Source organism: Gobio gobio (assembly GCF_949357685.1).
Source record: "Gobio gobio genome assembly, chromosome: 2".
NCBI classification, from domain to species: Eukaryota; Metazoa; Chordata; class Actinopteri; order Cypriniformes; family Gobionidae; genus Gobio; species Gobio gobio.
In genome coordinates this window covers 13,684,824-13,699,760 of record NC_137098.1, presented here as the reverse complement: position 1 = coordinate 13,699,760, position 14,937 = coordinate 13,684,824, and the positions used below count along the sequence as shown (strand labels likewise).

Sequence of the window (14,937 nt, the reverse complement as noted above, 5' to 3'; positions counted from 1 at the left end):
AAATAGTAAACCATCCGGGAATCTTTGGAATACTTTTTTCAACATACTAAGATTTGGGACATACTAATTCTTTTTTCGAATACTATTTAGTACGGATAGTATGCGAATTGGGACGCAGCACTAGTCTAATATGATCTCTGTTTCCCCACATACACAAGAGCGGAAGAAGCGGAAGCGGTGACTGTGACATAATAAAAGTTCCACTGCTCTTGAGCCGTGTGACGCTCTAGTCTCTCTAGCAATCTCTCCAGCGACCTTGTTCAGCTCCCACAGCACTCGGCCCTGCTCTGCTTAATACTACAGTAACGTTAATAATCTCCTCCATGAACATGATTTCAGAGTCCTGTCCCAATTCTTTTCCACCGGCTGTGAGGTGAAGACCACATCTCCCATTAATCCGCAGTCCGCACGCAATCTCGGCGACCTCTAGCGGCGAAAAACTTCATGTTGTGCACCAAAAATATGTGTAGCCATCATAATCCGAACAAAGATGCTGCACACATGAAATAATATTTAAATAAGATTTACAGCAAAATCAGCATGGTCTGACTTTGGCTTTGTGAAATGATGCTACATAATACACACCTGACCTGCAAAAACCAAAATAGCAGATACACTGAATGAAAATGTTAATTCATTCTCTTGCCATTAGGTGGCGGCGACGCCATGTTCACACAGCACACACACAACTCCGCACTTTACTCACTATTTCTCTTAAAATGGAGATGTGAGAAACGGCAGTTAATAAATGGGAAAATAAAGTAAATTGAGTTACTTTACTAGCTACTTGGAAAAGTTATCTGATTACGTAACTCTCATTACTTAATTGTAATGCGTTACTCCCAACACTGTTGATACTATGGTGGAAAGGTGACGTTATGGCTGAATAAAATGTTTCTATATTTATAGTAGATTGACATTTTCTAGCAGTGACAGTACCATGCTGTACCTCACAATTTTTTTTATGATTTATGAATGTATTTGTGATACTTAAAATTCATGTACATTTTGTCAAATAGTGTTTTAAAAATAGCATATGCATAGAATAATTTAATTCAAACAACAGGATAAATGTTGGAAAAGTTTAATATTTTTTCAGCTGCTACTGTATATAAAATATGCAAAGTGTAAGAATTACAGTGTTTTGTAAAATGCAATGTGCAAAACATATCAAATGAAACCCCAATACAACAAAGATCTATAAAAATAAAATTATCCACAATATTAAAACAATATAAATAACAGTAAAAACAACAACAACAACAACATTCAGTGTTCGGAGTTAAAAGCACCAAAAATCACACATCTATTTCAAACATCTAGTTCAACTTCTACATTATGGGAATAATGCATCAGGCCGGAGTGTTATGACAAGTTTTTCTCTGAAGTCTCTCCCACACGCTGGCTCTGTGTTCAGGTGTCAGGCATGGTTTAATGACATCCTCAATGTTCTTCACTCTTCTTCTGAAACGCTCTCGGTCCCTGGCCATCTGCAGCCAACAAGAGCCGTCCCGTGCCGCCCTGCTAGCAAAACCCCAAGCCACCAGAGGGCGTACAGTCACATTATCACTGAAACACACCTGAAATAAAAGAAAAGACAAAGGCATGTTATGGATAAGAGTACACAGAAGAGTTTCTATCCCAACCCCTGAGGCATGTAACCTTACGCCTGTTAGTCAAGCAGCGTGAGTCACATGTGTCACATGACATCCTGACTTACAGGAACTCGTTTGACTACTAGCTGACGTCTGCTGTTGTCATGGAAGAGGGATTGTTTAGTGTTTCAATTCCAGCCTATTTACAGCAACCACAATCTGAATTCATGTTTATTGATTTTTTTCTTTCTTCTTCTTATTGCCATTTTATTTCTGGCCTATCTTGCATCACTAAACTTTTTTTTAGAATGATGTATAATTTATATTATTACTGTTAATTTATTTGTTACTATTTATATAATTGTATTAAATGAATTATCATAATTCCAAATGTGTTTTTGTTAATTAAAACTTTGTTAGCTGAAATAAAATAAAATATAAACATTCAATGAAAAACGTGGCAACTAACTGAAATATTATAGAAAATAGTAATACAATAAAATAAGCATTACTACTATTACTATTAAAATAAAACTGAAATAAAAATAAACTAACTATTCATAAAAAAAACATAAAATTCTAAAATGAACATGAAAACAATTCAAAGTAAGAATAAATACTAGAAACAACACTGGTTTCCATGAAATGTTTACCTTCTTCCCTCCCTCCTTTGAGTTTGGTTTTGGATGACCCTCTTCTGGCCTTGCAGCTGGTGTAGTTTGAGTTTTGATCTGTGAGCTCAGAGTTAGTTGGTTCTGCTTAGTGTTTGCTTTGGATCCGGTGGACGAGCAGAAGCTCAGAGGATTGTACGGGTCACTGCTGTTGAGGAAGGATTCCCAAAGCTCAAGGCTCTCTGCTGATGCCTCAGAGTCACCTTCATCGTCATCTGACCATTCAGAATCCTCATCCTGTGGCACACAGTCTTCCTCTTCATTGTTCTCATCATCTTCTTCCTCATCCGTTCCTTCATCGGACTCCCATTCTGAGAGCCCGGCTTCATCATCTTCCTCTTCATCCGAATCGATCATTGACGATTCCTGCTGAACAGCAGGCTCGATCATCTCATCCTCATCATCAAACTCCATGACGACCTTCATCTCTGGATCCTTCCCATCCCCGAGTTCCCTTTCCAGGACCGCCACACCACTCTTCTTCAACTCGCCGGTCATGGACATGTTTTTTCCCACACAAATGAAGAAAAACATCTTGGAGCAGAAAAGTTTTGCCACACTCGTACAGCAGTTCACAACTCTTCGGATGACCGGCCACAGATGGAGTCTGATCTTCACAATGGATGTTTTATGATAATAATTAAGAGGTAGATCTTCATGCGTTCCAGGCTTACTGGAGGAAAGCTCTGGACTCATCTTGGATTGCATGAAAAGAGCTTCCTGAGGTAGACAGCACTGGTATGGCAGTGGATGATGTGGGGAAATGGTGAATGGTGCCATAATCACACTCAATCTGTAGAAAAAATATGGCATAAAACAATCAATATTTGTAATTACATAGCTATATGTGACCCTGGACCACAAAACCAGTCATAAGTCGCACTGATAGCTATGTTAGTGGCAATAGCCAACAATGCATATAATAGCCAACAATCATTAGGATATTAAGTAAAGATCATCTTCCATTAAGATATGTTCTATATTTCCTACTGTAAATATATTAGTAGTAGTAGTAATATGCATCGCTAAGGACTTAATTTGGACAACCTTAAAAGGTGATTTTCTAAATATTTAGATTTTTTTGCACCCGATTTTCAAATAGTTGTATCTTGACCAAATGTTGTCCTATCCTAACAAACCATACATCAATGAAAAGCTTAAAACCCTTTTGACTAATGTTGTGGTCCAGAGTCACATATATTAAAACCAGTTAAAGACTTCTCAGTCCTCAGAGGGGTGTTGTTTGCATTGTTGCTACAATATACTATGACACACCAATGAGACATACCCACTGTGTGCTGTAAACACTAAAAAAACTAAACAAAAAAATGTGTATTTTTTAACAACAATAAAAAAAATACCCATATTACCAAGGCAATAGCATGATTTTTGGACATATAAACCATTGTAAATATGTTTAGATAAATTAATATTATACAATAGACGTTTCGTACCTTTGTGATTTTGGTCAGCCTGTCGCTTGGCAGTCGCTCCAGCGAAGATTTGGTTCTCCAATGTTCAATGTACTAACGTACCCTAAAACACTGTTTGAGCAATACGACGACTTCAGTTTAAACATATACTCCATGTTCGCTTTGTTCATCAACATCTCGCGCTGGGTTCGTATTTCATGTAGTTCATTCTTCTTTGCTGTAAATGGAAATGCTCCTATGAGTGACGGCGAGTGTTTATATATACTGTAATGACGTTGCCATGCGGAGGCGGGACTTGCGTGTTCCCTCACTGGGAAATCACGTAGCGCACGTTTCGTTACGTTTCGAGAAACTCCAGTGGTGGGCGGGACCTGGGCTGGATTTGGCCAGCAGAGTCTGGTTGAGACTGAATTGCATCATACCCTAAAATGGAAAGCGAAGTCTAAACAAAACATTCTGGAGGGTGAAACTGTAAACAAGAACATCTATATCAAGGGGACTTTCTTGGCAATGGACGACATTATGATTTTATAGTAAAATGGAAAACACTGAAGAAGCCAGAATGCATGGGGCCCATAAACCAAACCTTATCTTTTATATCATGAATATATTGAAAAGCATAACAATTAGAGGTAGTAAAACAGCATGTCACATGATGGGTCAAAGTAACTCAAGTGGCCTGTGACTAAAAGCATAATGCTATAGTGCCATAGACACACAGGCGCATGATAGCCTACTATAATAATGCAATAAACACGAGCTCAACAACATAAAATGTTAGCTAGCATAAAAACACCCTATTATGTAGGATACACAACTCATGACAAAAATGTATAGGGTCTTTTGAGAACACCCGTTTGCACTCTAAATTATAGCCTAATGTGACTTTTTACTGACTAAAATACTTTTTTTTGGTAAAAGTATATATATATTATATATAGTTACATTCCGGCTCAAGGAAGTAACAAAAATAAAGGGATCAGAGTCCAAAAATGAATTAGACCAAAGATTTATTTACGTCTAGGGGTTACATAATAAAGAAAATAGATGTTCAACAAAAAAAGAAGCGAACAATAAAGAGAAAAACAATATGAAGGTCCAATTCCTGAGCAAAAATGCAGGATAGGGGTCAGCACCCCCTCCCACAAAGGACAGCCGTCTTAAATACTGCTTTCCAAATTCAGCACAGGTGTGGATCCTTATCTGGCAACCTATAGGAGAAAGAGAACGCAACACAACAAACCCAAAACAAAACTGAGCCGTAACAATATATATATCGGCATTTTTATATATATATAACATTATGACCACTGACGGTTGAAGTGAATAACACTGATTATCTCTTCTTCACGGCACCTGTTAGTGGGTGGGATATATTAGGCAGCAAGTGAACATTTTGTCCTCAAAGTTGCAACCTCATAGCCTAGAAATCTAGACGCACCCTAGGGACAGCAAATATAATTTGCAGCCAGGACGTCTAGCAACTCTCCGTTTGCTTGCAAACTGGAAAAAACAAACTCTGGTCAGGCCAATCAGATCGTGTATAGAGTCGGTGGGCGGACTTAACATAATGACGGCAGAGTTGTGGCAGTTCCCCGTGCTACTTGAAAACAAAGAAGCTGGCGAACAGCGGTCTTTCGAATTGGCTTTGGCCGTGACTCAGTCTGGAAGACTTGGAGTTAAGCTTTTCTTTGAGAAAAGAACAAAGAACGGCACTGAAGTCATTGTTAAAAAAAGAAGATGTGGATCCGGCAAAAGTTTAATCAACTAGCTCCGCTTCACCTTCTTCGTTGCTCTGGTTGGTTGTAGCGCTATCTTATTGCGTGCAGAGGGAATTTGAAAGACAACCGTTTATCCCGCCCCTCGGATTGAGCCCTGCCAATGGTGTGTTCCCAGACCCAACATCTTGATGTGGGTCTGGCTTGCCAGGCTAGCAACCTCCCCCAGTTTCTCTTGAAGCCAATATGGAAGTAAATTAAACTGCAATTCATCGACTGGCTGCTAGGGACAGGCTCCAGAAGGGAGCAGAATCTCATTGAGCTCCATGTCAAAATGGCCAACTTTACAGCAGATAAAAACTTGTTTACAGCCTGGTACAAATTGTGTTTTTTGTCTATACGGCTAATTTTGCCCTTCATGACAAACGTGAGGGGGTGATTTTATTTTATAACTTAAAGTTCTGCATAATTAAGGGAGTGGCCACTTTGAGTGACAGGTGGATAGCCGTTTGTCTGCTGTCTGTTAGTCATCACATCACCTCAGCCCCAGCCACGTCCTGCCTCTTTGTCCATTTTCTGTTTTTGCAGTTTCCGGGAGTGATGCACGGTGACGCGCTGCCAAGATGGCAACAGCCGACTTTACGCTTCAAAAACTCTCTTCAGAAACCCATGAGTGATGCCATGGACACTACATCCATATTTTTTTACAGTCTATGGTTAGAAAAGGAAAAATGTGCAAGCGTAAGGATTTGAGCAAGGTTGACAAGGGCAAAATTGTGATGGCTAGACGACTGGGTCAGAGCATCTCCAAGACTGCAGCTCTTGTGGGGGGTTCCTGGTCTGCAGTGGTCAGTATCTATCAAAAATGGTCCAAGGAAGGAACAGTGGTGAACCGGCGACAGGGTCATGGGCGGCCAAGGCTCATTGATGCAGGTGGGGAACGAAGGATGGCCTGTGTGGTCCGATCAAACAGACGAGCTACTGTAGCTCAAATTGCTCAAGATGTTAATGCTGATTCTGATAGAAAGGTGTCAGAATACACAGCGCATCGCAGTTTGTTGTATATGGGGCTGCATAGCCAGTCAGGGTGCCCATGACCTCTGTCCACCACCAAAAGCGCCAACAGTGGGCACGTGAGCATCCGAACTGGACCACGGAGCAAAGGAAAAAGGTGGCCTGGTCTGATGAATCACGTTTTCTTTTACATCATGTGGATGGCCGTGTGCGTGTGCATCGCTTACCTGGAGAACACATGGCACCAGGATGCACTATGGGAAGAAGGCAAGCCGGGCGGAGGCAGTGTGATGCTTTGGACAATGTTCTGCTGGGAAACCTTGGGTCCTGCCATCCATGTGGATATTACTTTGACACGTACCACTTACCTAAGCATTGTTGCAGACTATCTTTCATGGAAATGGTATTCCCTGGTGGTATCCCACCCCAGATCTCAACCCAATCGTGCATCTGTGGGATGTGCTGAACAAACAAGTCCGATCCATGGAGGCCCCTTACAGGACTTAAAGGATCTGCTGCTAGTGCCGGATACCACAGCACACCTTCAGGGGTCTAGTGGAGTCCATGCCTCGAAGAGTCAGGGCTGTTTTGGCAGCAAAAGGGAGACCAACACAATTTTAGGAATATATTAGGAATGTTATGCCTGATCTGTGTCTACTATATGTATATTATCTAATTATTCTGCCTACTTTCTCTCCTAAAACCTGGTACAAAGATATTTGTGATCTGTACTGTTTCAGATCCATATAACTGTTATAAATTTGTTGTTTGTAAACTGTTCAAGAATTCATTTTCAGGCCATGCTACACAAAACATTAATTGTGAAAAGAGTCAAAACACTCTTTTTAGCATCAGCTGATTCATTAAAGCTGTTGACCCATTTTAGACACTTTTGTGACGTTCATGTTAACCCCATAAGGAAAGGGTTAACAGGCAATGTGATTATCCCATCTTGTGATCCCATTTGCAGCCATGAAAGAAGGTATTTGATTTTTGCAGAAAGGGATGTATGCACATGCACATGCACTCACCACTTCAGTACTGGAGAGCTGCTAACCCCGGTAAGTCCTAAGATTCTGACCTATAGGTCCAAATGCGGAATACTTGTGAAAATCTTACTTACCACTCTTAGGTTTATTGGCATCTCTGGTTCCATGAAGAACATTTAACATCCATGGAACCTTTCTATTCAACAAAAGGTTATAGTGGGAAAAGGTTCTTTAGATTTTTAAAATGTTCTTCACAAGAAAAAAAGTGTTTATTTTAAGAACTGTTCACTGGTTCTTTGGGGAACCCAAAATTGTTCTTATATGGCATCAATGCAAAAAAACTTTTGGAGTAAATATCCTTGGGAGTGAATTGAACTGAATCCTAATATCTTCTTCACGGCTGTGGTTGATTTTTTTGAAACAGAAAGGATTTTTGCATCTGTGTTTTGGGGAAATTCTGATGGATGATGTATAGCTAGTTTCTGATTCAAACAAAAAACCCTGCTAAAGTGTGCTCCAGATTAAACATTAAAATATTAATATAATTCAATGGCCTTGGTGTTTTGTGGTTAATGAGCCATTTGGCCATCATATTAGCTTGCCAAACCTTTCCATTTAATTCTAAGCATCTAATAATGGATTTGACCTCACATTTTTGGATCACATTTATGCACTGTAAAAATGTTATATGATCAATAAGTTATGACAACATATGTTTTCATATTGTTTTAACTAAACTAAGTTAAAGGGTTAGTTCACCCAAAAATGTAAAGTAGACCATGATTTACTCACCCTCAAGCCATCCTAGGTGTATATGTCATTCTTCTTTCTTCTTTCAGACAAATAAAAGTTTTTGAAGTCTATAAAAGTGCATCTATCCATCATATAACTGCTCCACACAGCTCCGGGGGTTAATAAAGGCCTTCTGAAGCGAAGTGGCGCGTTTGTGTAAGAAAAATATCCAAATTTAAAACTTTATAAACTAAAATAACTAGCTTCCGGCGGTCAGTGGTAGCAAGTCGACCCTTGAACCCTTGACACATGTGTATTGACGAACGCAGAAGCACAGAGGATAGAGCAAAACAAAACACCGGTCAAGAATTAGAAGTGTGAAACTAAATGGCGGAGGATTTCGATATAAGAGAAGAGGGGCTTGAGTTGGTTGCCCATGCCTTGTCTGCGAGAGGCGTCAAAGTGTGTGATGCTATACATCATGTCAGGGGTTACTCTTTTAGCGCAAGTCGACTTGCATACCGCTGACCGGCGGAAGCTTTAGTCTATAAAGGATGAAATATGACTATTTTTCTTACAAAAATGCGCCACTTCGCTTCAGAAGGCCTTTATTAACCCCCCGAAGCCCTGTGGAGCAGTTAGATGATGGATAGATGCACTTTTTATGGACTTTAAAAACGACACAACCATTCACTGCCATTATAAAGCTTTGAAGAGCCAGGACATTTTTAATATAACTTTGATTGTATTCGTCTGAAAGAAGAATGTCATATACACCTAGGATGACTTGAGGGTGAGTAAATCATGGGCTAATTTTCATTTTTGGGTGAACTAACCCGTCAAGCAATTTTCTGGATCAGTTCACTTTGTTAGAATGTGAATTCACATTTCATACCCTTATAATACTGATTCTTGGCCTATTTTGATTTTTTGGACTGTCACAGTTTAAGCAGAACTCAATTTATTTTTAGACCGATTCATTATAATGTGTGGAAATAGGCCTATTATGAAAACATTTTGAAATTTGTGAGCAATTGAACAATGCAAAAGTAATTTGAATCATAACACAGAGACATGATATGTCATCCAGTCTCGTGTAGGAATCACTTTGGCAACTCTTTATTTTAAGGTGACGTAGTTAAGAGTTAAAACATGTACTTAATAACAGTAAATTATGCATAATTACAAGTACTAACCCTAAACCAAACCCTATCATAACCGTATTTAATACCACCATAAAATAAAGTGTAACCTTCACTTCAAAATAGAAATTGCTAATAACGTTCAGTAATAATTACAAAGAAAAGGAAAGTACACTCTTAAAAAAAGATTCCAAAAGGTTTTTTTTTTTTTACAGCGATGCCATAGAAGAACAATTTTTGGTTCCCCAAAGAACCTTTCAGTGATCAGTACCTAGAAGAACAATTTCTTTGTGTGAAGAACATTTTAATGATCTAAAGAACCATTTTTGTGGAATGGAAAGTTTCCATAGATCTTAAAAGTTCTTCATGGAATCAGAGATGCCAACAAAGACCCTTTATTTTTACGAGTGCAGTGGTTGGTTACACCAAATGTACTTATCAATACCAAAATAACTGAAACCTTAACATTAACAAAACATCTTTTTACAGTGTTAAGAGGTCGATCAGCTCATAATGTGTCCTGATGCCGCGGTGGTGGGCTGAAGAGTGTGAGAGCAGTGACATGGAGACCGGACCCCCGACCCCTGGTGGTCCCGCTGTGGTGTTGGGTCCCCAGAGGCTCTCTTTTGCCCACCAGGGCCTCTTGGAGATTCCCTATGAGACCATCCTTCAGCAACAGGACACTCTGGAGGTTCTGGACCTCAGTTACAACTTACTGGATGAGTATCCTTTTGGGAAACAGATGTCTTGGTCATGTGTTTCAAGTGGTACTAACATTATACGGTTTTCTTGTGTAAATATGCAGGTTATAAAGGACAAAGAGCTTTTTACAAAAAAGGGAATATTAACTCTGTAAAGCCTGAAATAAAATAATAGGACATTTATTTTTTGTTCATTTTTAAACAATTAAGTTTGGATATTTGTTGAGTATCATATTGATACATCAGACTGAAATAATGAGAATATGGAGCTCATACTTGAGGAGGAAACAAACTTAATTTTATTCAGAGGCCCAAACTAAGCAAAAATATCCTAATTTAGTGCAGTTGCCCATATTTATATGGCCAAAAAGATGAAATTCTGATAGCTTGAAATGTAAATAAATGAGATTTTTATAACAGACTACTTACATAATATGCATATAAATAGGCCTATCAGTTGTATCTCTATATCTCACAATAAAATGCCTTATTAAGATGCTACTTAAATGCTCAGTTTTATGACCGCTCTTTAGTTTTTCTATAATGCCAATGATGATTGAGAGATGAACAAATAAACATTCCTCAAAAGCCTGTATCATATTTAATACTCACATTTTAACATGATTATTTTATTACGTATTGATGATCAGTTGCTTCTGTCAGTAAATGTTAATGTTGAAATATTATATAAAAATTATTGTTATATTTAAAAAAATAAAACAATTTAGGTAATGTAGTCAATAACAGTAAATTATGCATAATTACAAGTAACTAACCCTAAGCCAAACCCTATGCATGTAGTTAATTAATATGACTAAATACTAGTATAACGTAATACCTTAAAATAAAGTGTAACCAAATTTCCCAGCAAAAAGACGTGAATCACAACCTGAAGGGGGACGACTTTTCCCACGATTGCCCTTGACCGAGCTGCTAACGAAACCCAGCTCTTTTGGGGGGTTTGGAGAAGCTCAGCACACTCATCCTGGACTGCAACAACTACAACGCACATGTCAAATTCCCCTACATGCCCAGCCTCACCACCTTGTGGATCAACAAGAACAAAATCAGCAACCTGCCCATTATTGTGGAAGAGATCTCCTGCAAGTTCCCAAATATCAAGTCAGTTCTCCCATTCTCCCAAGAACATCCATTCATTAATGAACCCAGTAGTGATTTACATGTTTGGTTTCATTGTAGAATTCTTAGTATGATGAACAATGAAGCAGCACCCAGTTACTTTAACGGAGGCAGTCTCATGCAGTATATTGATTACAGGTAAGCATGAAAAGAACCGACGTATATGAAATCTGATAGTACACATTCAGCTTGTACTTTTTGGTCTGTTTTTAGAACTTATAGAATACTCTTGTTTTGTGAAAAAGAAGCGCATAATACTTTTTAAAAACAATAGTTATTACAGACATAATACTTAAGAATATAGGCCTACTTAAGTGTGAATTGAATGTAATGTTTTCAGGCACTTCATTGCATTTAAATTAAAATATTATAGTTGAAAAATATTAAATACAATTAGCTGAACTTTAGAGTGCTTTTTGACACTTAAGTAGGACTTAATAGCCTATATCTTTATATGTAATTTCATAATTCAATTGTCTTTAAAATATGGTTAAAGTGCACTGCTGAATGTAATGGCACGCATTTATGGTAAACTAAAATGTGGGCTACTTTAATGTAATTTGTCACTTGTGATAATGAAATTGCAATTAGGGAGATTAACAATATTGAAGCTTACATGTAATATTGAATGATACTAGTTCGGATTATAATCAATTGCTTTACATGTAGTATGTTAGTCAACAGTCAAAATAAGTGTACTTCTCTAAAGCATGACTAAAGATTATTAACATATTTAATGCATTAAAGGAAAACTTGACAGTATAAAGTGTGCTTTTTAAAAGTGTATAAGGGTTAGTTCACCCAAAAATGAAAATTCTGTCATTAATTACTTACCCTCATGTCGTTCGACACCCGTAAGACCTCCGTTCATCTTCGGAACACAAATGAAGATATTTTAGTTGAAATCTGATGGCTCTGAAAGTCCTCCATTGGCTCAATGGCACGTTACACTCTCAAGAACCTTAAAAGGTACTAAAGACGTCGTTACAAAGTCCATCTCACTACAGTGGTTCTACAATAACTTTATAAAGCGACGAGAATAGTTTTTGTGCGCAAAAAAAACCTAAATAACGACTTATATAGTGATGACCGATTTCAAAATAATGCATCATGAAGCTTCAAAGCGTTATGAATCAGTGAGTCGATTCATGATTCGGATCGCGTGTCAAACCGCCAAACTGCTGAAATCACGTGACTTTGGCGTTTCAAACCGCTGAATCGACTCACTGATTCATAACTCTTCGAAGCTTCATGATGCCTTGTTTTGAAATCGGTCATCATGATATAAGTCATTATTTAGGGTTTTTTTGCGCACAAAAACTATTCTCGTCACTCCATAAAGTTATTGTAGAACCACTGTAGTGAGATGGACTTTGTAACGACGTCTTTAGTACCTTTTATGGGTCTTGAGAGTGTAAAGTGCCATTGTGCCAATGGAGGCCTTTCTGAGCGATCGGATTTGAACTAAAATATCTTCATTTGTGTTCCGAAGATGAACGGAGGTCTTACGGGTGTCGAACGACATGAGGGTAAGTAATTAATGACATCATTTTCATTTTTGGGTGAACTAACCCTTTAAGAAAAAGTCATGAAAGTGTACTCTCTTTAAGCACACTTAAGTGGCCTTTTATAAGTACAGTTTTTGATAATATACTTTTAAGATTTGAAGTACACTACAAGTACACATTCAATACGATTAAGCACGGTAGCACATTTTCTCGGCTTATATCAAACTTTTATTTTTGAAATAATGAATGTCTTTGTGATTTGGGACTCAGGGTCAAATGAGATGGAGGATATTAAAACTGCTAACTCTCTGTGGCCAATTTCATCTCCATAAATGTAAAGTCACTGAATCTAAGGTTGAATCTAACGCTCAATTTAAGGCTTTTCTGTGTCGATTTAAAGTTATTCTATGACTCTCTTTGTTCATCGTTTAACAAGAAGCTGCTAAAACCGCTCTGTTAATTTAAAAAAATGAAGGTTTCATTATAAGAGTTACCTACGGATTTCCTGAAAATGGATTTTTTTAAGTTTCATGTTATTTATATATATTTATTTTAATTAATTTATTATATGTTTCATTTCTATTGCTTTAGATGTTTTGTGAATTACATTTCTTAGTAGACTCTCTGTTTACTGTATCTTGTTTGATAATGTACTTTTTTGCCTTGCTACCTCGAGTTTCTTATCCTGTTAAAAGTATTATTTTGTGATATATGTAGGGGAGATCATTTAATTTCCCACATGTCTAGTACAATTATGTGGTTTCGTTTCATAAAAAAAAAAAAAATCCAAGACAAACTAAAATATGTTGTCAATAAAATACAATTATTAAGTATAAAATAAAATAATGACATTTTTTGATAATTCAAAATATACTCATTTTTGAGTTTGACAACAAACACACCGCAAAACACAGCTATACAGCATAGTAAAAAAAAAAACAGAATAATAATTAATCATTTCTGGACATTGACTCTCACTCTTTTTTGGTTTCTCAAAAGAATTCATAAAAGTATAGAATATAATAGGGTAGTTCTAGTATGAGCCCCACCTACTGGGATTTAACCCCATCTCGTGTCTTCTGCTGGTTAGATCAGCATTAAAGGACGATCTCAACTGTTAAATAACAGATATAAGATTCAAATAATATCAGATTTTTCTTATTTTAAATAAACACACAAAAAAAAACTAAAGTAAAAAATAAACTTAAGTAGGAAATTTACTTTTGCTATGGTTAAATAAATGTTCAGTGATATCTTCCAAAGATATTTTAATTTTGGCGAATTCTTTTCTCTAAATAATGTTGATATTGCAACTAGTAAATACACTAAGTTTTGTCATCCTGGCATGTGTGGAAATTTTTAAACCATGTGAGTTACAACTAACCCCGCATTAAGTGGTGCCCCATCCTCCCCTATCCCATGATCTTTGTTCAATAAAAAAAAAAAAGCACACTTGTTTTTCACAAGGGTATACTACCATCTAGTGGTCATGTTTTGCTTAAGCTGTGCTATAGTGCTGTGTTTCTGCCAGTAAGTTTAACATTCATTTACAATTTGAACAATCTAATAGAATCCATAATAACTACGTATATTTGTCTATGACAGGCAGTATGTGATCAGTCAGATGCCCAGTCTGGAGGTGCTGGATGACACAGAGGTGCAGGAAAAAGAGCGTGAACTGGCCCGGAAGACCTACAGGATGCAGAGAATCAAAGAAGGCCACAGCAGGAGGAAGGAGCTTCATCGCTAACAGACAATTGTTCATCATTTCACACAATTTTCCAGGGATGTATGCCACTATCCCAGTACAAGTGATTCCAGACTTCATGAGCTTCAAAGACAGAAAGTGAATTTACTCAGATCATATTTAAACTGGGATTTGAAGCCGCAACGAATAAATATGAATTGGCGTTGGAAATGTTTTACTGCCTTTTTTTCTTTTCAAAACAATGATTTGAACAACAATAATGATCTGATCACAGTGTAGTATAGTAAAATCGGATTGAATGAGTCACATTCAAAGCTATGTAAATCCTGCACACAATTTGAATTCTGTATTAATGTGACAAGCTTACAGATAGGAATGAACTAGGCTACATGGAATATATTGTAACTATTAAACTATTAAAGAAAGTCACCATGAATTCAAAATTGACATTTCTTTTTTCTTTTTTTGGGGAATATTGCAGTATTTATTATATTTTACATGCACAACATTAGTATTTTTCTTAATTCATGTGTCTTTATTAAAAATAACTTCCCCTCCCTCTTGCAGCTACAACTTTTTCTCTGAT

At 37.3% G+C, this 14,937-nt stretch overlaps 2 protein-coding genes across 2 annotated transcripts; one reads left to right on the top strand and one right to left on the bottom strand.

Annotated features, from left to right (window-relative positions):
- Positions 1-1,068: 1,068 nt before the first annotated feature.
- ppp1r15a (protein phosphatase 1, regulatory subunit 15A) lies at positions 1,069-3,936 on the bottom strand. Its single transcript, XM_079840600.1, has 3 exons — positions 3,721-3,936; positions 2,249-3,059; positions 1,069-1,580 (listed from the first exon to the last, which is right to left on the bottom strand). Exons 2-3 carry the CDS (start codon positions 3,044-3,046, stop codon positions 1,353-1,355), a joined length of 1,026 nt encoding a protein of 341 aa, XP_079696726.1. The 5' UTR covers positions 3,047-3,059; positions 3,721-3,936; the 3' UTR covers positions 1,069-1,352.
- Positions 3,937-9,707: 5,771 nt separating this feature from the next.
- Positions 9,708-14,557, top strand: LOC307122731 (leucine-rich melanocyte differentiation-associated protein). The gene is made up of 4 exons (XM_079810910.1): positions 9,708-10,049; positions 10,943-11,117; positions 11,196-11,273; positions 14,249-14,557. Exons 1-4 carry the CDS (start codon positions 9,818-9,820, stop codon positions 14,391-14,393), a joined length of 630 nt encoding a protein of 209 aa, XP_079667036.1. The 5' UTR covers positions 9,708-9,817; the 3' UTR covers positions 14,394-14,557.
- Positions 14,558-14,937: the final 380 nt, after the last annotated feature.